The sequence below is a fragment of the Heterodontus francisci genome, chromosome X (assembly GCF_036365525.1).
Source record: "Heterodontus francisci isolate sHetFra1 chromosome X, sHetFra1.hap1, whole genome shotgun sequence".
NCBI classification, from domain to species: Eukaryota; Metazoa; Chordata; class Chondrichthyes; order Heterodontiformes; family Heterodontidae; genus Heterodontus; species Heterodontus francisci.
This window is the reverse complement of record NC_090421.1, coordinates 13,792,635-13,815,947: the sequence shown is the minus strand read 5'-3', so window position 1 is coordinate 13,815,947 and position 23,313 is coordinate 13,792,635. Positions and strand designations below refer to the sequence as shown.

The 23,313-nt window shown below is 45.9% G+C and overlaps 1 protein-coding gene across 1 annotated transcript in view; it reads right to left on the bottom strand.

Moving 5' to 3' along the window:
- stac3 (SH3 and cysteine rich domain 3) overlaps nt 1-14,217 on the bottom strand; it is a 32,637-nt gene extending 18,420 nt beyond the window's left edge. The window contains exons 1-7 of the mRNA XM_068024799.1: nt 14,182-14,217; nt 12,849-13,119; nt 12,168-12,265; nt 9,237-9,318; nt 6,807-6,904; nt 1,607-1,670; nt 192-241 (exon numbers count right to left, since the gene is read on the bottom strand). Coding sequence (XP_067880900.1) covers nt 192-241; nt 1,607-1,670; nt 6,807-6,904; nt 9,237-9,318; nt 12,168-12,265; nt 12,849-13,119; nt 14,182-14,217 — 699 coding nt within the window. The remainder of the gene's footprint in view (nt 1-191; nt 242-1,606; nt 1,671-6,806; nt 6,905-9,236; nt 9,319-12,167; nt 12,266-12,848; nt 13,120-14,181) is intronic.
- Between the last annotated feature and the right edge of the window lie 9,096 nt (nt 14,218-23,313).

Below are 23,313 nucleotides of genomic sequence, written 5' to 3'. Positions count from 1 at the left end.
ATTGGGCCCAGAATTGGACACAATACTCCAGCTGAGGCCTAACCAGTGATTTATGGAAAATTTAGCATGACTTCAACTATTTGGGACATTTAGAGATTAGAGCTTTGCTCTATTATCCAGTTTCCTCTCGGCAGTCCAGGAAAATTGGTCAGCCGTTCCTTGGACCTGTCTGGACAGAGCCCCAGAGTTACCTTTGCCTCATCTGGATTATTCTTGTCTTTTTTGTCCGGTGCCTCTCCACCTGCAATAATCACAAGATTGCTGTTATTTCTGAGGTGTTCCAGTCGCAGAATAAAAACGCCTCATTCAAAGGAGATGCAAGGAGCCATCTAAACTTAACATTACTGCTAGGGCCACATTCAAAGTGAGGTCCGGTGGCTGTAAGGGACCAGCCGTGTTTTAATGGAAGCAATCATTTCATCCGTAGACTCAAAATAATTCAATTGAACTTCTCATTTGGAAATTCGCCAACACTAGATAAAAAGAAAACATTCAACCAAATGTGAATTACTGGAGCGTGGCTTTGCGGGTCTCATACTCGTTTATTGGTGGGTAACTCTCTTTATTTCCATCAGCAGTTTTTGGAAGCATCAAACGACAGGACGAATGTCTACGTGAGGTCTTCGACTGTGATACTCTCCGGCTGGGACACAAGAGCAGCCTTGCAGGCCTTCACTCTCGGAGCCCTGAAAGTAGCACAGTAACCTCCCTAGTGCAGGATCCTATGAGGTCGGTCCACAGCATCACTGATATATCAGCTGCCCTCACTGTGGCAGAGTCTCTCTGTTTTATTCACTGCAGTACCTTACCATCTCTCTTAAAGAAAGAACTCTCACTCATTAACTTTCAGATAACTTCTGTTTTTCCTGTCGATTGCAATTGGTATTAAGGGTATTTAAACCCTCAAATCTAACTGTTCCCAGAAATGCCCAACCACTTCTGGTCAGGTACAGTGTGGCCCTGAGTTAGCTGTATTGTACATTACACCTCACAAGGGCAGGTAAATGGATGGGAATGGGGAGTGAATGCAGAAGAATTCTTGTCCAGGACAACAGAATCTCCCCTTCTCATCTGGTCACGCATTTTACAAACTGAGAATGTATTGAGAAGGTGTGAAAGACGGACAGTAGCAGATTGGCCATCCGTTAATGCCCCACCCACTTCTTTCATTCCAGTGACTTCAATGGACTTGGCGTAATGGGCATCAGGGTGTACAATGGGCAGGGCATAAAATGTGCCGGGCGTAAAGTGGACAGGGTATAAAATGGGATCTGACGCTGAAGTTGAATTTTGCCCCCATGTAGTTATTTCTGCTGGTGGTTTTTGAAATGGGTTGATACGTTTCAAAATGGCAAGGTTGAAATGGTGCCCGTCTTCTCAGTTAAAAAGGAGGATCATTCGACAGTTAAATATTATCAGCTGATTGCTCATTTACCACGGACCACTTCACTGAGTCCTATTGAGTCTAACGCTGTTCTGGACGGGTTTTGTGGCAGACAACTGATCCAAGGGTCAAGGTGATCTTGAGTTTGGTCTGTAAATTACATTTATTGCAAATGAACATTCTTACACCTACATGCAATGCTGCTACTGGCCCCAGACCTACCTCCTGACCCGTGCTCTTCCCCAGGCTTGGGATTATCAAGTTCTTCATCAACCATTTGCGCAGGCTGCAAAGCACAGGAAAGAGTTACAGTTACCCAGGACATCCAGTGCATTCAATTTGCATACCCTGGGGCTGAAATTGCGTTCCTGGCACACTTGCCGGCACTTTGCGCATCGCAGTTTCCACCACTGGCGCACTGAGACCTCCCCAGGTTTTGGGAGGTCTGCTCATGGGCATACCGCTGTTGGGCATCCACCACACTTTGCGCAATACACTGGCAGCCCAGCTGTTGGGCGTCTTCAGCGCAGGGTTTGAAAAGTACCGATGCTGTACTTTAAAGCTGTGCCTGGTACGTCCTGCTCAGGGGAAACAGTTTCCTTTTTTATTCTGGTGCTACTGAGAGTCTTCAAGGAAATGGACCAGAACTCCAACATTTCCCTCAGGATGGAGGCAGGACAGGATGCTTCCCCGGTAGGGGGGTGCGGTTCTGGGGGTCATGTTGAGAGAGGGTTAGGGCAAGAGAACATGCCATTCCTGGGTAAGGTGGAGACCCCCTACCCCTCCCACTCCTCAGCAAGGAGCAGTCAGAATGGCCTGGAAAGAGGTGGCTGAGGAATCAATGCAGAAATGGGAGGAAATTCAACACCCTTCAAACATTTGTCAAGATACGTGCTTATGTTGCTTAATTGCTCTGCACTGGAGTGTTGACGTACACCCACACACTCTTCTTTCTTATTTAGCTGCACACTCACATGGGATGACTTAACCCTGCCCCATCCCAGGAACCCTATCACTAATTGCAGGTAGGTTCATTAAAGACTCCTCCAGTACCCATTTATGTGCCGCCTGGTCCTGTACTGCTATTCAGGGAAGCATTTTTTATTCATTCATGGGATGTGGGCGTCGCTGTCAAGACCAGCATTTGTTGCCCATCCCTAATTGCCCTTGAGAAGGTGGTGGTGAGCTGCCTTCTTGAACTGCTGCAGTCCATGTGGGGTAGGTACACCCACAGTGCTGTTAGGGAGTTCCAGGATTTTGACCCAGTGACAATGAAGGAACACGGCGGCCAATTGCCTGGCTCTGATAGGTTTCAGGAACCAGCAGTCCATTGAAATCTTCTAATTGCAAGCCAGGGAAGCCCTTGATAGAAGGGAGAGGCTGAGAGCAGATACTGACACACATAGGCAATGATCATCTCCAACAAGAGTAAATCTAACCATCTCCCCTTGACATTCAATAACATTACCATCACTGAATCCCCGACTGTCAACATCCTGGGGGTTACCATTGACCACAAACTGAACTGGAGCTGCCACATAGATACTGTGGCTACAAGAACAGGTCAGAGGCTGGGAGTTCTGTGGTGAGTAACTCACCTCCTGATTCCCCAATGCCTGTCCACCATCTACAAGGCACAAGTCAGGAGTGTGATGGAATACTCTCCACTTGCCTGGATGGGTGCAGCTCCAACAACACTCAAGAAGCTCAACACCATCCACGACAAAGCAGCCCGCTTGATTGGCACCCCATCCACCACCTTCAACATTCACTCCCTCCACCACCAATGCACAGTGGCAGCAGTGTGTACCATCTACTAGATGCACTGCAGCAACTTATCAAGGCTCCTTAGACAGCACCTTCCAAACCCGCAACCTCTACCACCTAGAAGGACAAGGGCAGCAGATGCGTGGGAACACCACCACCTGCAAGTTCCCCTCCAAGTCACACACCATCCTGATTTGGAACCATATCGCCGTTCCTTCGCTGTCGCTGGGTCAAAATCCTGGAACTCCCTCCCTAACAGCACTGTGGGTGTACCTACCCCGCATGGACTGCAGCAGTTCAAGAAGGCAGATCACCACCACCTTCTCAAGGGCAATTAGGAATGGGCAATAAATGCTGGTCTTGTCAGTGACGCTCTCATCCTGTGAAAGAATAAAAAAAATTGGAGTGGTAACCAGGACATGCTGGGGCACCAGTCCATGATCCCTTTTGGAGAGGGGCATGGAACTGGTGAACCTTAATCCGCAGCCTTGTGCCCATTCTTCCATCTTCCTCTTCCCTCAAGAAATGACTCCATTGCTCATATCTTTCGCCACTAGCTAGTAAACCGGGTGCCACTACCTCGCACCCGGTACTACTGAAAGCTTGCTCCATGGAGTGTCTTGAAGATTACAGTCAATGCTTTATCCCCACTGTGTTTCCATAAGGTAGTCTGAGGAGCAGGGGATCACAGGGCTGAGGCAGAGGGGCCATCGTCTTCACATCACACTGCGCCACTCACTCCACCTACACTGGCCCAGAGGATTGCCACTCCGGGTTGGGAGAAGGGAGGTGTAAAGTTAGAGTTGGAGCAGTTAGCACCAGGTAAATTGTGGCCTTGAAGCAGGTATCACACAGATTCACCAGAATCGTAGCAAGGCTCAAAACGAGAACTGGACAATTCAGGAGTGAAAATCGGGAAGTACCTTTTTGTACAAAGGGTTGTTAAAATCTGGAATTCATTGCCCCCAAAAGGCGTTGGATGTTGAGCCAACTGAAATTTTTAAGATTGCGATTGATATATTTTTATTGAGTAAGAGTGTCAAGGGATATGGAGCAAAGGCTCCAAAAGGAGTTGAGGTGCAGATCAACCATGACCTAATTGAATAGCAGAACAGGCTCGAGGGGCTGAATGGCCTCTTCCTGTTCCTCTACTTCTAAAACGCACAGCGCAAGTGAGGAGGAGCAAGTGCAGGTGGTTGCAGCCAATAGGCAGGTGAGCCAGCTCCAGGCTGCTCTCAGGTGATAAGTTCCAAGAACTGGGACCATCAAGGACCTGCCTATCAAAAAACACTAGTTTCTGAGCACCATCAATTCACTGGCTGCTTTCAGATTGTGTGAAGTATCCTGCCCAGTGTGAGGGCAAGTATGGAGAAGCCCACTACCCACATCTGTGCAGTTGTGTTTCACCAGATGACAGACCTCCAGCACACTCCAGAACATTTAGCTCCTCGGGGGGCATCTACTGGGCTCCTGCTCCCCTCTTACCCCAGCTCCTAAACACAGCCGTGGGCTCGCTGAGGACTACCATAACTGATGGCGTGAAGACTAGCTCTGGTTCACTAATGCCCTTCAGGGAAGGAAATCTGCCATCCATACCCAGTCTGGCCTACATGTGACTCCAGATCCACAGCCATGTGGAGGACTCTTAACTGCCCTCTGAAATGGCTGAGCTATCATATCAAAACAAGAAAAAGGCTCACCACCACCTTCTCAAGGCAACACCCACATCCTGAGAATGAATGAGATAAAAGCTCTGCAGTTTGCTCCCACAGAAAGCAGGGATGAGGGAGGTGTTTCTTCAAACAACACATCATCCCTGACACTCAGTTGTCCCACTTCAAGGGCTCAACCTGAGCTGGAAGACAATGAGGCTCCGGCAGCCACACCAGCTGTACGAGTCATGCCTGCAATTGGAGAGACATCTGATTCCTCCTGCCAAAGGCAGTAAAGAGCCACCCCCATCGCAGGACTTCAGGGTCATCCAGCGGTCAGTCACCTCAATTCCTTGACCCACCAGAGAAGCACTTTTTATGGGGAACTTGATCAGGTAGTTTGAATGCCATCCTAAACCGTCAACCATTTTACTTAAAAGATCATTGCCCCCATCACAAGAATTCCTGGATTAAGTTCCCCTGGCCTGGCACACCAAAACTGTATGTGATGGACCTCCAGTGTTGCTCATCCACCATCACTGCAGAGCCAGACAGTTATTGCAGCGTAAAAGGCTTTGCCCCGCGAAGGAAACACCACACCAATATGGCCACATGTCGTGCCATTTGCTTGGGCTCATCTTCAGCCCCTTCCGTGAGCCTCCTCTTGCCCCTGCGCTGAACTGTAAAATGAGGAAGTGTGAAGTAGGTCACTATTATCTTGGTGGGGCTGCCCTGCAGGATGGCCCCTCAAGCAAGACAACCAATGTAGCGGGTTGCTTCAGTAGACTGGTGGTGTGCTTGATTTTGGGCCTGATGACAGAAGGGGTCTCTGTGAATCTTCTTGGTGCTGCTGTTCGTGGGTTTTGAAAAGGTGTCGGTGGGCTTGGCTCAACAAGCCCAAGGATGCTTCTGCTGGGGCTGGTCCAGGACATCTGGCATCAACCTGCATGATGAAATGCCTGCAGTCGCAGAGAAAGCGGACAATTACTGAGCGGAACTCTTTCGAGTTGATGAATGCCAGTGGATTCATGGAGCAGCCAGTAAGGTTATGAGTGGCATCAATGAGGCCTTGAACCTAATGTGGTTCCTGCTGGGTCCCCTCCTGCTGCAGCAGCTCTTACTTAGAGCAGTTCATTTACCCTTTTAAATAGCCTCAGTGACTGGGTGGGTGTAGCAGATTCTGGCTCATCTAGCTAATGGCACTCTTAAAGGGGCAAGTAGAATAGAAATTGAAGGTGGTTGTAACCTTCACTACTACAGTGCCAGTCTGGAGATGGTCTACAGATGCATCATTCCCTCCATAGTAAGTCTCCTGAGACACAACTCCTCCAACATTTATTGAGCCCTTTGGCTTGGAGACACAAATCCTGGGATAGACCCATGGGTGCCATCACCTTCGTATGAGGCACTGTCTCGGCTGCCAGCCCATTCCTTCCTCGTACTCCACCTCACAGAATGCCCAAAGGAATGCCTGCAGTGTGGCTCAGGCCTGCCAGATGGTTTGGGGATGAAGGAATAAAGTTTGAAAACAAGGAGCGACAAAAGGATGCCTCACTCCAAAATGAGCAGACAGAAAGAGAGCATGAGCAACAAGCTCGATAAAGTCCGACACAAAGACTAGGAGTATACTGTCCACTGTTTCCAGTGGCCAATATGCTTGATGGCCAGCTTCTGCTCCAGGGTCTATCATGTATCTCTGGTTAACGCTGTGCCAATGGTGCAAAGCAACACAATTTCCTGGGCTCATGGATTGCACCATCAACTGGCTCCGTGGATCAGCACAAGCATCATTTACACCCCTCCCCCTCCCATCCCCATCCCTGCCACCACCCCCCAACGCCCACCCCTGTGCAGGCCCAGCAAAGAACCCATATCTGCTCATAAAAGCTTCCAGTTTTCCGCTCCCAGCATGCACCTGCGCCGCCGGTACAAGGGAGGGCAATTTCAGCCTCTCCCCCCGCCCCCCCCCCCCCACCCTCTGCTGTCAAGGGTTTGACACTCACATTTTTTTTGTCCTCTGAGTTCTTTTTCCTCTCGCGGTTTGCCATCACTACTCCCGTTCTGAGCGTCTCATAAACTGGGTCCGAGCGGTTTGCAACAGCTGAGGCAGAAGGAACAGAAGAAGAAATCAGCCCTTGTTACAAAGTAGTTACAACACAGAGACAGGCCATTCAGCCCGTCAGGCCCATGCCAGTGTTTATGCTCCACATGAGTGTCCTCCCACCCTACTTCATCGAACCCAATCAGCATATCCTTCCATTCCTTTCACCCTCATGTACTTATCTAGCTTCTCCTTAAAAGCCTCTATACTATTCACCTCATCCATTCCCTGTGGTAGCAATTTCCACATTCTCAGCACTCTCTGGGTAAAGAAGGTTCTCTAGAATTCCCTATTGGATTTATTAGTGACTATATATTTACAGTCTCTAGTTCTGGTTTTGCCCACAAGTGGAAACATTTCTCTCCGTCCACCCTCTCAAACCCCATCAGAATTTGAAAGACTTCTATCAGGTGACTCCTCAGTCTTCTCTTTTCTAGAGCAAAGACCCCCAGCATGTTCAGTCTATCCTGATACGTATCAACTCTCTGTTCTAGCATCTCCAGTACCTCCATGACTTTTGTGTAATATGAAGACCAAAACTGTGCACAGTACTCTAAGTGAGGTCCAAACAAGGTTCTTTATAAGTTTAACATAACTTCACTGGTTTGGAATTCCATTCATGTAGAAATGAATGCGAGGGCTTTGTTTGCACTTTTTAATGGCGTTCCGAACCTGCATTTTCACTTTTAATGATTTGTGAATCTGTACCCCTCGGTCCCTTTCCAAGGAGCGTGTGCTTTCGTATTCCTCTTACCAAAATGTAACAGTTATCTATACTGAAATTAATTTGCCATTTACATGAACATGCAGGTTTGTTAATGTTTTCTTGTATTTTTTCGCAGTCTTCCTCAATATTAACTATATCTCCCAATTTGGTGTGATCTGCAAATTTTGTAATTGTACTTGTGATTCCCAACTCCAAATTATTTGTGTAAATGGTGAACAACAGTGGTCCCAGCAGCGATCCCTGTGGAATACCACTTCCCACCTTCCACCGCCAGTCTGAGTAATTCGGTTCCTTGCCCCTGATCCAACATATTTTTGGTCACTTGGGCAGACTTGTGTAGTGAAAGGGCCTGGTGCCCATTTGCCGTGTCAACCAGTCCAGCTTCCAGAATGAATTAATTGAAAGGCTTTAAAACACTGGGGGGAGGTTAATAGAGCAGTTTGTTGCCAAGGAAGCTTGAACTTGCTTTGACCCCTCATTTCTGTTAACCAATGTGAAGAATGCCATTCTTCCCTACCCGTGGCTCAGTGGGCAAATGCAACAGCCAGTACCACAACCTGGAATGAGGTTGACATCAATAAGTGTTCACTACCTTTCTCCGAGGTTTCCACCAGTGTTCCAGTCAGAGATCAGGAGAACCCTCGGAGAAGTGACTTGACATGGCAGAAACTCTATCCCCTCCCCCGGGACCCCGCTGTCAGGGCTCAAATTATGGGCGCTTGGTTGACGTATCGAAGAACACCCAGGAGCTCTGTTTTGGTGTTTTAATAAAACTGCTTTTGACTTGCTCAACCAAGTTCAGTACACTGCCCGAGTTCAGTAGTGTGAAGCATTTTTATCTGCTCCCTTTACAACAGGATCCCAGAATCAACCAGATCTGGCAGGAGAACATATTGGCTGAGAAATTCTGGCATGCCCATATTTGATGGTGCAAGGTAAAGGGGGAGGGGGGAATGACATGCCCTGCACCTCAATGGTGAGGCCCGAGGCTCCCTCAGTATTGGGCCTCGGGCCACATTGCAATGGAGCTGGCAAGGTGAGAACAGCCAAGGTGAAGAGTGGGCCAAAAATAGAACAGCTAGCCCCTGAAAAACAGGCCCATAGTGTTCAGCACTCGAGGCACCATCACATCATTTCTCTGCGTGCTTTCCAAAATGCCATTTCAGGATCGACGAGATCCCTTTGCAGCCATGACAGTTCTTCCAAATTGCTAGCATTACAGGCTGAGACAAAGCAAATGCTGACGCTACCCTGGTGAGTGGTAGAGTCAGGGCTGTCATACAGAGGGCCCTTGCATTCAGTTCCACACAGTAGTTACAGATCAATCTGGAACATCTTTTTCTTTTTAAAGTAGTCCTTTACCCACTACCAAACCACTACCATCAATGTGTATCCTTCTGTATTAAAAGGCCATTTCAAAATAACACTTAGGTGACACTAGAGAGCACAGCATTGACTCCTTTCACACTTGGTTTATTTGACTCTTTCATTCTCTTTTATAACCAGCTGTTCAATGTAGATATCACTGTCCATGATAAGTGAGCCTGGTTTGGAGGTCTCGTGAGCAACATACAACACACGATATGAGTCCAATGTTTCACTTACAGAAAGGGAGAAGCTCCTTGATGCAGGCAAATTGCTGGTTACTGTAGAGGGGAGAGCTGTAGGCTCGTCGAAAACCAGGGGGCTGGATTTAAAGGAAATCTAAAGTTACAGAAGCATTAGTATGAACAGACTCACACAGCTGTAGATGATAATGTGGGTGGCTCAGTAATAAGGGTACAATATGAAAAGTGGACATGGATTGCAATTCCTTCTCCTCTTTTCTGCCAAAATTCATCAGAGTAATTATTTGTGCTTCTCTTCATTTTTCCATTAATTCCCCTCCCCACACCCTCCCCTGAAAACGCTGACTTTTTGTCAGAGTGCAATGTCATGGGCACCATAGGTCTTGTCTGACTGCTCGTTTCCAAGGTGCAGAGATAGCCAGAAAACAAGGCACTTTGAAATCACTACAAGGTCTCTATCCATACACCCACATACCCATCAACCAAACCCATCGACCCATTGAACAAATTCACATACCCATTGACCAGACCCATCGACCAAACCCACATACCCATCGACCAAACCCATCAACCCATCGAACAAACCCACATATCCATCAACCAAACCCATCGACCAAACCCATCGAACAAACCCACATACCCAATCGACCAAACTCATCGACCCATCAACCAAACCCAGCGACCAAACCCATTGAACAAACCCATCGACCAGAACCATCGACCCAACAAACAAACCCACACATCCATCGACCAAACCAACATACGCATCAACCAAATCCATCGATCCATCAACCAAATCCATCGACCAAACCCATCAACCTAACCCATTGACCAAACTCCATCAGCCCATCAAAGAAACCCACACACCCATCAAGCAAACCCATCAACCTAACCCATCGACAAAACCCATAGAACCATGTACCAAACCCATCAACCCATCCAACAATCGACCAAACCCATCAACCAAACCCATCAAACCATCTACCAAACCCAACAGCCCATTGACCAGACCCATCGAACCATCTACCAAAGCCAAGGATCCCTCCAACAGACTCATCAACCAGACCCATCAACCCAACCCATTGAACTGTCTGCAAAACCTAAGGACCCATCGAACAGACCCATTGACCAAACCCATCGGCCAAACCCATCAACTCATCGACCAAACCCATACATCCGTTGACCACACTCATCCACCCATGCACATCTACTGGGCTCAAGATATGATGACGCCTGAAAGATTTTGGTGAGACCCCTAAACTAGGTTTTGTTAGTGTAAGGCATGTGTCTGACCTGCAGGGTTAGAAAATGATGTGCAGGCCATCTCTCCCTGTACCCAGATACCTCTCGTCACCCTAGAAGTATTGATGCTATGATAAGAGTCAACTTATATGGTGGTTGTCAGCCATGAGAAAGAAGCAGGGAGAAGGAATTCTCCAATGGGTCAGTGAGCTTATTCAATGAGTAGCAGAGCCATAAAGACATGGAAGGTCATGGGCTCAGTCCCCAGTCTATGCTGAGTTAGTTGATTCAGCTTGGGCAGTAAGGACACTACAATTGGCCTCAGTACCCCTCGTATAGGGAGTGGGAAAGTATTGTGAGCAGTGCAGTATAAATTTACCAGAATGATGCCTAGGACCCCAAGGGTTAAGCTATGAGGAGAGATTACACAAACTAGTGTTATATTCCCTGGAATTTAGAGGTTAAGGGGTGATTTGATCGAAGTGTTCAAGATATTAAGGGGAACAGATAGGGTAGATAGAGAGAAATTATTTCCACTACTTAGGGAGTCTAGGGCAAGGGTGCCTGGTCTAAAAATTAGAGCCAGACCTTTCAGGAGTGAAATTAGGAAACAGTCCTTCATACAAAGGGTGGTAGAGGTTTGGAATTCTCTTCTGCAAGTGGCAATTGATACTAGATCAACTGTAAATTTTAAGTCTGAGGCTGATTGGGGCGGCACAGTGGCGCAGTGGTTAGCACCGCAGCCTCACAGCTCCAGCAACCTGGGTTCGGTTCTGGGTACTACCTGTGCGGAGTTTGCAAGTTCTCCCTGTGACCGTGTGAGTTTCCGTTGGTGGCTCCAGTTTCCTCCCACAGCCAAAGACTTGCAGGTTGATAGCTAAATTGGCCATTGTAAATTGCCCCTAGTGTAGGTAGGTGGTAGGAGAATGGTGGGGATGTGGTAGGGAATATGGGATTAATGTAGGATTAGTATAAATGGGTGGTTGTTGGTCGGCACAGACTCGGTGGGCCGAAGGGCCTGTTTCAGTGCTGTATCTCTCTATGACTATGATAATACCTTTGGTTAACAAAAAACTAAGGGATATGGGACAAAATTGGGTATATGGAGTTAGGTCACAGATCAGCCATGATCGATTGAATGGCAGAATAGGCTCAAGGGGCTGAATGGCCTCCTCCTGTTCCTACGTCCCTAAGTGAACCATGGACCCTGCTCCTTATGACAATCTAGCAATCCCTACAAGAAGTGAGTGTGCGGACCAAATCCATTAAAACAGAGAAAGGAACTCAATATGAGCACAGTAAGATGTTGAGAGTTCTAAGATAGTAACTTCTACCCGTCAGTTTGAAGACATTTTCTCACAAAGTTGACTCTTGCACTATTGCAAAGGGTAGAATTGTAATGAGATTTTTAAAAAAAACAAACCTTCCCATCGATATTGTTTCAGTTCCAACTGCTTTAATACAATAAGGATTATAAGCAAATGGCGGGGGTGGGGGGGGGGGGGCGCATTTTAACTTTGGGCAATAGTGTTAATTGGGTGAGATTGAACTACCAGCTCATTATATGCCCCTCCCAGTTTTCCCATTCTATTGAGTTCAAGAAAATCAAGTGTGATATATAATGGGCAGCTAACTCACTATTGCCCATCTTACAATATTGCTCAAAGTTAAAATGACCCCAAAGGACTTTCAGCAGATCAGGTACTGAGGAGAGCAGAAGACTTACGATCTTGCCAAAACATCTCTGAAACTCCACGTAAGATTGGCAGTGATGGTGAATGTTGGTTTTGCAATTTTTGCACCTCAAGCCAAACTTCTTGTTAACTGCAAGGCAAGAATTTATCAACAATTACACAGAGGGCGAGGGAGGAAGGATGGGGGAGGGGAAATTGGACATCCAAACAATTATATAATTTTAAGAGACACCAAGCATTTGTCTGACAAACCGTTTCATCCTACCCATGAAATGCATTTATTTATCACACAAATGCCATCAAATGGACTGTGTGCAGAATGCAGATATTTGTGCTGTACATCAAGCCTCTGTTGAACACATGAACCTTGTGGAGATGTCACTTGGCAGTGTTTCTGAAAGGCTAGGAAAGGTTGTCTTGAATGGAGTCTGTTATGGGGAGGCATACTTCTCAACTGCACTGGCTCCCATCATGAAGAATGACGGGATCGAATGTATATCGCACTCTTGCTGCTGAGCATAGCTCACTCCTGCCTTTACTCATTGTGAGAAACAACTTGCACATCATGGGGTCTTCACTTTGTGCCCACTGTGTGTATGCTGGGATTTACTAACATGGCAACACTATTTGCACTTTAGTTAGCAATGTCAGCGCCTCTCTGCCTTCCAGCCCTTATTCAAAGCGCAACAGTGAGATTGATCACTTCCACTTACGGACAATCATCCGTGCACAGACATCACAGAACTTTGGCTTGTTGAAGTAGTGGTCCTTGAACTTGTGGGGTTTGTCGTTGACAGGTCTGGGGGGCTCTGGGGGAGGCTCCTCTTTCTCCTCTTCCTCTTCCTCGTCCTCCTCCACCTCGTAATAGTAATACACCACCCCTCCCCCGGTGTTCACTATCTCACCATTTGGCTGCTGTGGCAGAATCTCCTCCTTGCTGGGTTCTTTCTGCTTTCTTTGAAAGAGCAACTTCAGTTTCTGGATCTAGGAAATATCAGGAAAGTTAGAACAAACAACAACCTTGCATTTTACCTGATGCCTGATCAGATCCTCAGGATATCTCAAAGTGCTTTACATAGGTTCAATTAATTTATGAAGTGCAGTCACTTTTATGTAGCCCAATGTGGCAGTCAATTGCGCACAGCAAGATCCCACAAACAGCAAATGAATGAGTGAGCAGCGAATCTGTTTCTGATGATATTGGTTGGAATGTTGGCCAGGCCACCAGGAGAATTCTTTGCTCTCAGTGCTGTGGGATTTTACACACTGACCTAATCCACTATTTTCAGAGAGTGGGTGGGGTAAAATCAGCTCCAATTTCCAACAATCAAGCTTAAGATACATCTCAGACATTTTAAAATACGTTTCTAAGAAACAGAAACTAACATTTGTTTCCACTTGTTGCTGAGACTAAAACTAGGGGCCATAAATATAAGATAGTCACTAATAAATCCAATGAGGAATTCAGGAGAAACTTCTTTACCCAGAGAGTGGTGAGAATGTGGAGCTCACTACCACAGGGAGTGCTCAAGGCAAATAGCATAGTTGCATGAGGGTGAAAGGAATAGAAGGATATGTCAATTGGGTTAGATGAAGTAGGGTGGGAGGAGGTTAATGTGGAGCATAAACACCAGCATGGACTAGTTGGGCCGAATGGCCTGTTCCTGTGCTGCAAATACTGTGTAATTCTATGTAATATTTACTTCCTGTAGATTGTACTGAGTTGTCCTCTGGACAGAGCAGTTAATTAGCCCAACAAATTAGAATAACAAATAAGAGGTAGCAAAACACCCAAGGTGACGTCAACATAAGGGAAGGAACTGATTGGTGAGTAGCTGGTGTTTTTTTTTTGTCCAGATCAGGGACAAGTCTTAATTTTATTTCTGTTAAGCCAGTCAATAGTTTAATAAATAGTAGCATGGCAGGGTGGCTTGGACCTGTGGAGTGCACATCCTTTGTCATGTGGGAACTCCAGGACAATTCTTGTGTCCTGGACAACCACATGTGCAGGAGGTGTCAGCTGGAGGGGTTCAAGCTCCAGGTTACGGAGCTTGAGCAGCGGCTGGCATCACTGTGGTGCATCCACAAGGCTGAGAGCTACGTGGATAGCACGATTCTGGAGGTGGTCACCCTGCAGCTTAAAGTTGTGCAGGCAGAGAGGGAATGGGTGGCTGACAGGCAGTCAAGGAGGACCAGGCAGATAGTGCAAGAGTCCCCTGAGTGCATCCTGCTCTCCAACCAATATTCAGAGCCAAGTCCACAGCACAACACCTAGCTCAGCTGTAGAGGGGAACAAAAGGCAGACTGGGAAAGCAATAGTGATAGGGGATTCTACATTTAGGGGAACAGACAGGTGTTTCTGGAGTCGCAGATGTGATTCCAGGATGGTATGTCGCCTCCCTGCTGCCGGGGTCAAGGATATCACTGAGCAGCTGCAGAGCACTCTGGGGGGTGGAGGGGGGCAGAGGAGGGGGGAGAGGGTGAACATCCAGACGTTATGGTCTATGTCAGTACCAACGACATAGGTAGACAGAGGGATGAGGTCCTGCAGGCAGATTTTAGGGAGCTAGGAAGGAGACTAATAAGCAGGGCCTCAAATGTAGTCATCTCCAGATTACTCCTGGTGCCACATGCAAGTGAGTAGAGAAATAGGAGGATAGAGCAGATGAATACGTGGCTGGAGAGAAGTCACAGGAGGGAGGGCTTTAGATTCCTGGGGCATTGGGACCGCCTCTGGGGGAGCTGGGGTTGATGTGTTGCACCTCAACAGGGTCGGGACTAATATCGTGGCGAGAAAGTGTGCTAGTGCTGTTGGGGAGGGTTCAAACAAGTTTGTCAGGGGGATGGGAACCTGAGTGTAGATTCAGAAGGGAGAGAAGCAAAGTTAGAAATGGAAGGCAGAAAATTAGTAAGTGAGCATGGAAGGCAGAGGCGACAAAGGCTAAAAAATAGACAACAAGGGAATTTGGTGGTGCTAAATGGTATATACTTTGTTGAAAGATTTCTAGGGAATAAGGCAGATGAGCTGGGAGTACAGATAGACATGTGGGATTGTGATATTGTAGCTATTACTGAGACATGGCTGAAAGAAGGGCAGGAATGGCAGCTCAACATTCCTGGTTACAGGGTTTTCAGACGAGATAGAGAGAAAGGGGAATAAAAAAAAGAGGGGGGAGTCACAATATTGATTAAAGAGACAATCACAGATGTGAGGAGGGATGAGATGCTTAGAAGAATCATCAAATGAGACCATAGAGGATGAACTGAAGAATAAAAAAGGGATATCACACTGTTAGGAGTGTACTATAGACCCCAAATAGTCAGATGGATGTAGATTATGGAGGTAAATTGCTGAAAAGTGCAGAACCAATAAGGCAATAATTTCAATTACCCTAATATTAACTGGGATAGAATCAGTTTAAAAGGTATTGAGCAGGCAGAATTCTTAAAATATATTCAGGTGAATTTTCGAGTAAGCCCTGCAAGAGAAGGGGCAGTTCTGGATTTAGTTTTAGGGAATGAAACTGGACAGGTTGAAGGGTTATTAAGTGGTAGCGATCATAACCCAGTTAGATTTAGTTGGGACAGTGATCATAGTATCACAAGGTTTAGATTAGCTACAGAAAATGACAAGGAGCGATCTAGAGTAAAAATACTGAATTGGAGGAGGGCCAATTTCAGTGTGTTGAGAGCGGATCTGTCCTGGGCAAACTGGAATCAAAGGTTGGCAGGCACAACTGTAATCGCACAATGGGCTGCCTTTACAGAGGAGATAGTTCGAATGCAGTCGAGGTACATTCTTAAAAAGGGGAAAGGTAGAGCAAACAAAGCCAGAGCTCTCTGGATGATAAGAGAAATAGAGATTAAGATGAAGCAGAAAAAGGGTGCATATAACAGACGTCAGGTTGATAATACACGTGAGAACCAGGATGAATATAGAAGTTCAGAGAGGAAGTGAAAAAACAAATGAGAAGCAAATATTGAGTATGAGAAGAGACTGACGGTTAACGTAAAAGGGAATTCAAAAGTCTTCTATAGGCATGTAAATACTAAAAGGGTGGTAAAAGGATGGATTGAGCCAATTAGGGGCCAAAAAAAGAATTTATGCATGGGGGCAGAGGTCAGAGACTTCAGGGGGCCTTGAAAATTCAGCCTCATGTTTCAATAGACTGATAAGGAATTAGAACATTAGACTGGATAGCCATTATGAACATCTTATTAACAAGCCTTATGAACAACCCTAAGCATAAACAACTGATAACAGGCAAATACAAACAATGAGGCCTCTGAAAGTAGGTTTGAAGGCTGAGGAAAATCTTCACGGGTGTTGCGGAACTGGCCATGGGGAACAGAAAAAGATAAGGAAAGCAGTCCTGAGCATGTTACATGCGCAAAGGTTATAGCAAGCCATGGAAGATAGAAGGTAACTTCAGGGTGGGGTTTTACTCCATGGCTTAAACAAAGAACTCAACATTCTTTTGGGCCTCCTTATCTCGAGAGACAATGGATACGCGCCTGGAGGTGGTCAGTGGTTTGTGAAGCAGCGCCTGGAGTGGCTATAAAGGCCAATTCTGGAGTGACAGGCTCTTCCACAGGTGCTGCAGAGAAATTTGTTTGTTGGGGCTGTTGCACAGTTGGCTCTCCCCTTGCGCCTCTGTCTTTTTTCCTGCCAACTACTAAGTCTCTTCGACTCGCCACAATTTAGCCCTGTCTTTATGGCTGCCCGCCAGCTCTGGCGAATGCTGGCAAAGAACTCAACATACTATTGGACATTTTGTATGTAGATGAACTTTTACAGGACAATTAACTCCCATCAATAAAACACCCAGCTCCACGCCTGAAAAAGTGTATAAAGGATAAGTTTTTGGAGGAAGCTATGGCAGTTGGTGGTGGTGAGAAACTCTTAAAGGTGAATCTATGCTGACTTTGTTCGAACACTTTTAGGTACTTTGAGAAGTCACGAAGATGTGAGGCACCAAGAAGAGAAGAAAAAGAAGAGCTATTCATACATGCCCTATCTAGACTGGTACTCACTACTTGTCATGGTTGTATGTTTTTGCAGTATAACTAGTGTGTTATAACCATCTTAAATTCTGTTTAAACTCAACATAACCACCACATTGAATGCAGTCGATCCTGATTGATTAGGTTGATTGATAACAACAATGAATTGAGCTTAAATTAAAATATCAACAAATTGGCGAGCTTAAAATCACTACAATACATCCGAGGATGCTGAAAGAAGTAAGGGTGGAAATTGCGGAGGCTCTGGCCACAATCTTCCAATCCTCTTCAGGTACAGGGGTGTGCCAGAGGACTGGAGAATTGCAAATGTTACACCCTTGTTCAAAAAAGGGTGTAAGGATAAACCCAGCAGCTACAGGTCAGTCAGTTAAAGCTCAATAGTAGGAAAGCTTTTAGAAACGATAATCCAGGACAAAATGAACTTTGACAAATGTGGATTAATTAAGGAAAGTTAGCACAGATTTGTTAAAGGCAAATCATGTTCGACTAACTTGATTTGAGTTTATTGATGAGGCAACAGAGAGGGTTGATGAGGGTAATGTGGTTGATGTGGTGTACATGGACCTCCAAAAGGTGTTTGATAAAGTGCCACAGAACAGGCTTGTCAGCAAAGTTAAAACCCACTGGAATAAAAGGGACAGTGGCAGCATGGATACGAAGTTGGCTGAGTGACAGAAAACAGAGGGTAATGGCGAACAGTTGTTTTTTCAGTCTGGAGGAAGGTATATAGTGGGGTTCCCCAGAGTTTGGTATCAGGATCACTGCTTTTCTTGATATATATTGATGAGCTAGATTTGGATGTGCAGAGCACAATTTCAAAATTTGTGAATGACACAAAACTTGGAATTATTGTGAACTGTGAGGAGGATAGTGATCGACTTCAAGAGGACATAGACAGGCTGGCGGAATGGGTGGACACATGGCAGATGAAATTTAATGCAGAGAAGTGTGAAGAGATACATTTTGATAGGAAGAATGAGGTGAGGCAATATAAAATAAAGGATGCAATTCTAAAGGGGGTGCAGGAGCAGAGGGACCTGGGGGTATATGTGCACAAATCATTAAAGGTGGAAGGGCAAGTTGAGAAAGCAGTTAGTAAGGCATATGGGATCCTGGGCTTTATAAATAGAGGCATAGAGTACAAAAACAAGGACTTTATGATGAACCTTTATAAAATATTGGTTCGGCCTCAACTGGAGTATTGTCTCCAGTTCTGGACACCATATTTTAGGAAGGATGTGAAGGCTTTAGAGAGGGTGCAGAAAAAATTGACGAGAATGGTTCCAGGGATGAGAGATCTCAGTTATGTGAATAGATTGGAGAAGCTGGGGCTGTTCTCCTTAGAGAAGAGAAGGTTGAGAGGAGATTTGATTGAGGTGTTCAAAACCATGAGGGGTCTGGACAGAGTAGATAGAGAGAAACTGTTCCCATTGGCGGAAGGGTTTCGGAACTCACTCGGCGGCTGGAGTCACTGTGGCACATCTGCGAGGCACAGAACTACGTGGATAGCACGTTTCAGGAGGTAGTCACCCCGGAGCTTAAGAGAGCACAGACAGAGAGGGACTGGGTGGCTGCCAGACAGACAAGAAGGTCAAGGCAGGTAGTGCAGGAAAAACCTTTCCACCCAGAGGGTGTTGGATGTTTGGAATTCACTGCCAGGAATGGTGGTGGAGGCAGAAACTCTAAATTCTTTTAAAAGGTACCTGGACATGCACCTGCAGTGCTGTAACTGGCAAGGCTATGGACCAGGTGCTGGAAGGGGGGATTAGATTGGGTGGCTAGTTTTATCGGCCGGCACGGACGAGATGGGCTGAATGGCCTCCTTCTGTGCCGTAATTTCTCTATGGTTCTATGGTTCTGAGGATCGAGAACCAGAAGGCACCGATTGAAGGTGAATGGTAAAAGAATGAAAGGCGACGTGAGGAAAAACGTTTTTACGCGGAGAGTGGTTAGGATCTGGAATGCACTGCCCGAGAGTCTGATGGAGGCAGATTCAATGATGGCTTTCAAAAGGCACTTGGATAAGCACCTGAAAGAGAAACTTTGCAGGGCTACGGGGAAAGGGTGGGGAAGTAGGACTAGCTGAGTTGCTCTTGCAGAGAGCTGGCACAGACACAATGGGCCGAATGGCCTCCTTCTGTGCTAAAACCATTCTATGATTCCAGTTATGTAAAAGGACAAAGATAGACCAGGAGTAAAAGTTCTCAATTGGGGAAAGACCAATTTTACTAAGCCGAGACATGATTTGGCAAAAGTGAACTGTAAACAGTTGCTCAAAGGTAAATCAGTATCAAAGCAGTGGGAAGCATCCCAGGAGGAGATAGAGAGCAAATATGTTCCCTCAAAGGAAAAGGGTGGGACTCCCTACAGACCCAGTCTAGAGACTGCTAGATGTCAAACATACAGGGTAGGATAAGGTAAAAAAAAGCTCACTTCAGGTACTGAGAGCTCAATACCACAGAAAATCTAGAGGAATTTAAAAAGTGCAGGGGTGAAATTAAAAAGGAAATTAGGAAAGCAAAGTGAGGGCATGAAAAAATATTGGCAAGAAAAATCAAGGAAAACTCAAAGATATTTTATAAATACATAAAGAGCAAAAGGTAACTAAGGAAAGATTAGGGCTGATTAGAGACGAGCAAGGTAACTGGTGTGTGGGTGCGGAAGATGCGGGCGTGGTTCTTAATGAATACTTTGTCTTCACAAAAGAGGGGAACGATGCAGACACTGGAGTTAAGGAGGAGGAGTGTGAAGTATTGGATGGGATAAACATAGCTAGAGAGAAAATAGTAAGGCGTTTAGCATCTTTGGAAGCAGATAAAATAAAGTAGATAAAGCTGAAATGCATCCCAGTCTGTTAAGAGAAGCAAGGAAGGAAATAGCAGAGGCTCTGACTATAATTTTTCAATCGTCTCTGATTACAGGTGTGGTGCCAGAGAACTGGAGGACAGCTAACATTGTACCATTGTTTAAAAAGGGAGAAAGGGCTAAACCGAGTAATTACAGGCCAGTTGGCCTAACCTCAGTGGTGGAAAAATTATTGGAAATATTTCTGACTGACAGGATAAATCTTCATTTAGAAAGGCCTGGATTAATCAAAGGTAGTCAGCATGGATTTGTGACTGAAAGAATTTATGTAGAGGGGAATGTTTTTTGAGTAGAATGCCAGAGCCCAGAACAAGCACCTTGATTGAGTTCGACGTGCCTACACATTCAATTACAACATAACAGGGAAAAGATACTGTATACTGGATACAGTGTGTCTGTATCTTAGAGTCATAGACTTTAGGATGCTAAGATTACGATGTTGTCCCGACTCTTTAACCTACTCTAAGATGTAGATGCCTTGGCACACCTATTAGATGCCCAGATGTTCCAAAGAGCTTTAGAATGGATTACTTGTGAAGTGTTGTGTATATCAATGCAACAGGTAATTTTGAGCTACCCAAGGTCTCCCGAACAGCAAATTAAAATCAGTCAATCTGTTTTTGCTCTCTTGGTGTTGCTGAATGGAAGATAGCTAGCCATGGACCGACTCTTGTTCAAATAATGCCACAGGATCTTGGCCCAACTCCTGAACAGGAGGTGGCAGCCTCACATTAACACGTCATCTGGAAAACAACAATCCTGAAAACGCAGCACTCCCTCAGATTGCACTGCAGTCTCAAACCAGGTTACGTGTCCCCGAAACAAAAGCGAAACACTGCGGATGCTGGAAATCTGAAATAAAAACAGAAAATGCTGGAAACACTCGGCAGGTCAGGCAGCATCTGTGAAGAGAGAAACACAGTCAACGTTTCAGGCCTGTGATCCATCGTTAGAAAGGTGAACTGATAAAAGCTCATCGACCTGAAACGTTAACTCTGTTTCTCTCTCCACAGGTGCTGTCAGACCTGCTGAGCATTTCCAGCATTTTCTGTTCTTTGTTATTCTTTCATGGGATGTGGGTGCCATCGGCAGACCAGCATTTGTTGCCCATCCCTAATTGCCCTTGAATTGAGTGGCTTGCTAGGCCATTTCAGAGGACAGTTAAGATTCAACCACATTGCTGTGGGTCTGGAGTCACATTTAGGCCAGACCAGGTAAGGACGGCAGATTTCCTTCCCTAAAGGACATTAGTGAACCAGATGGGTTTTGATAACAATCGATGATAGTTTCATGACACCATTACTGAGACTAGCTTTCAATTCCAGATTCATATTAATTAATTGAATTTAAATTCCATCAGCTGCCGTGGTGGGATTTGAACCGATGTCCCCAGGACATAAGCCTGGGCCTCTGGATTACTGGTCCACTGACATTACCACGAAACCACCGTCTTCCCCTTATTGATGTGTTCTAGAGTTGGGCTTAAACAAATGATCATGTAATGCAGGTGAGAGCGTTACCTATAAAAAGCCCCCCTCAATGATAACACTCTCTCTGTTATACACACCACCCTCAGTATAGACTCTCAGTTATAACACTCTCTCTCTCTTTTACACACTCTACCCTCAGTATAGACTCTCAGTTATAACACTCTCTCTCTCTGTTACACACCCCACCCTCAGTATAGACTCTCAGTAAGAACACTCTCTCTCTCTGTTACACACCCCACCCTCAGTATAGACTCTCAGTTATAACACGCTCTCTCTCTGTTACACACTCCACCCTCAGTATAGACTCTCAGTTATAACACTCTCTCTCTCTGTTACACACCCCACCCTCAGTATAGACTCTCAGTTATAACATTCTCTCTCTCTGTTACACACTCCACCCTCAGTACAGACTCTCAGTTATAACACTCTCTCTCTCTGTTACACACCCCACCCTCAGTACAGACTCTCAGTTATAACACTCTCTCTGTTACACAGCCCACACTCAGTATAGACTCTCAGTTATAACATTCTCTCTCTCTGTTACACACTCCACCCTCAGTATAGACTCTCAGTTATAACACTCTCTCTGTCACACACTCCACCCTCAGTACAGACTCTCAGTTATAACACTCTCTCTGTTATACACACCACCCTCAGTATAGACTCTCAGTTATAACACTCTCTCTCTCTGTTACACACCCCACCCTCAGTATAGACTCTCAGTTATAACATTCTCTCTCTCTGTTACACACTCCACCCTCAGTACAGACTCTCAGTTATAACACTCTCTCTCTCTGTTACACACCCCACCCTCAGTACAGACTCTCAGTTATAACACTCTCTCTGTTACACACCCCACCCTCAGGATAGACTCTCAGTTATAACATTCTCTCTCTCTGTTACACACTCCACCCTCAGTATAGACTCTCAGTTATAACACACTCTCTCTCTGTTACACACTCCACCCTCAGTATAGACTCTCAGTTATAACACTCTCTCTCTCTGTTACACACCCCACCCTCAGTACAGACTCTCAGTTATAACACTCTCTCTGTTACACACCCCACCCTCAGTATAGACTCTCAGTTATAACATTCTCTCTCTCTGTTACACACCCCACCCTCAGTATAGACTCTCAGTTAGAACACTCTCTCTGTCACACACCCCACCCTCAGTATAGACTCTCAGTTATAACACTCTCTCTGTCACACACTCCATCCTCAGTATAGACTCTCAGTTATAACACTCTCGCTGTCACACACCCCACCCTCAATATAGACTCTCAGTTAGAACACTCTCTCTCTCACACACCCCACCCTCAGTATAGACTCTCAGTTTGAACACTCACTCTGTCACACACCCCACCCTCAGTATAGACTCTCAGTTTTAACACTCTCTCTCACACACTCGACCCTCAGTATAGACTCTCAGTTATAACACTCTCTCTCTCACACACCCCACCCTCAGTATAGACTCTCAGTTATAACACTCTCTCTGTTACACACCCGACCCTCAGGATGGACTCTCAGTTATAACACTCTCTCTGTCACACACCCCACCCTCAGTATAGACTCTCAGTTTTAACACTCTCTCTCACACACTCCACCCTCAGTATAGACTCTCAGTTATAACACTCTCTCTGTCACACACCCCACCCTCAGTATCGACTCTCAGTTATAACACTCTCTCTGTCACACACCCCACCCTCAGTATAGACTCTCAGTTTTAACACTCTCTCTCACACACTCCACCCTCAGTATAGACTCTCAGTTATAACACTCTCTCTGTTACACACCCC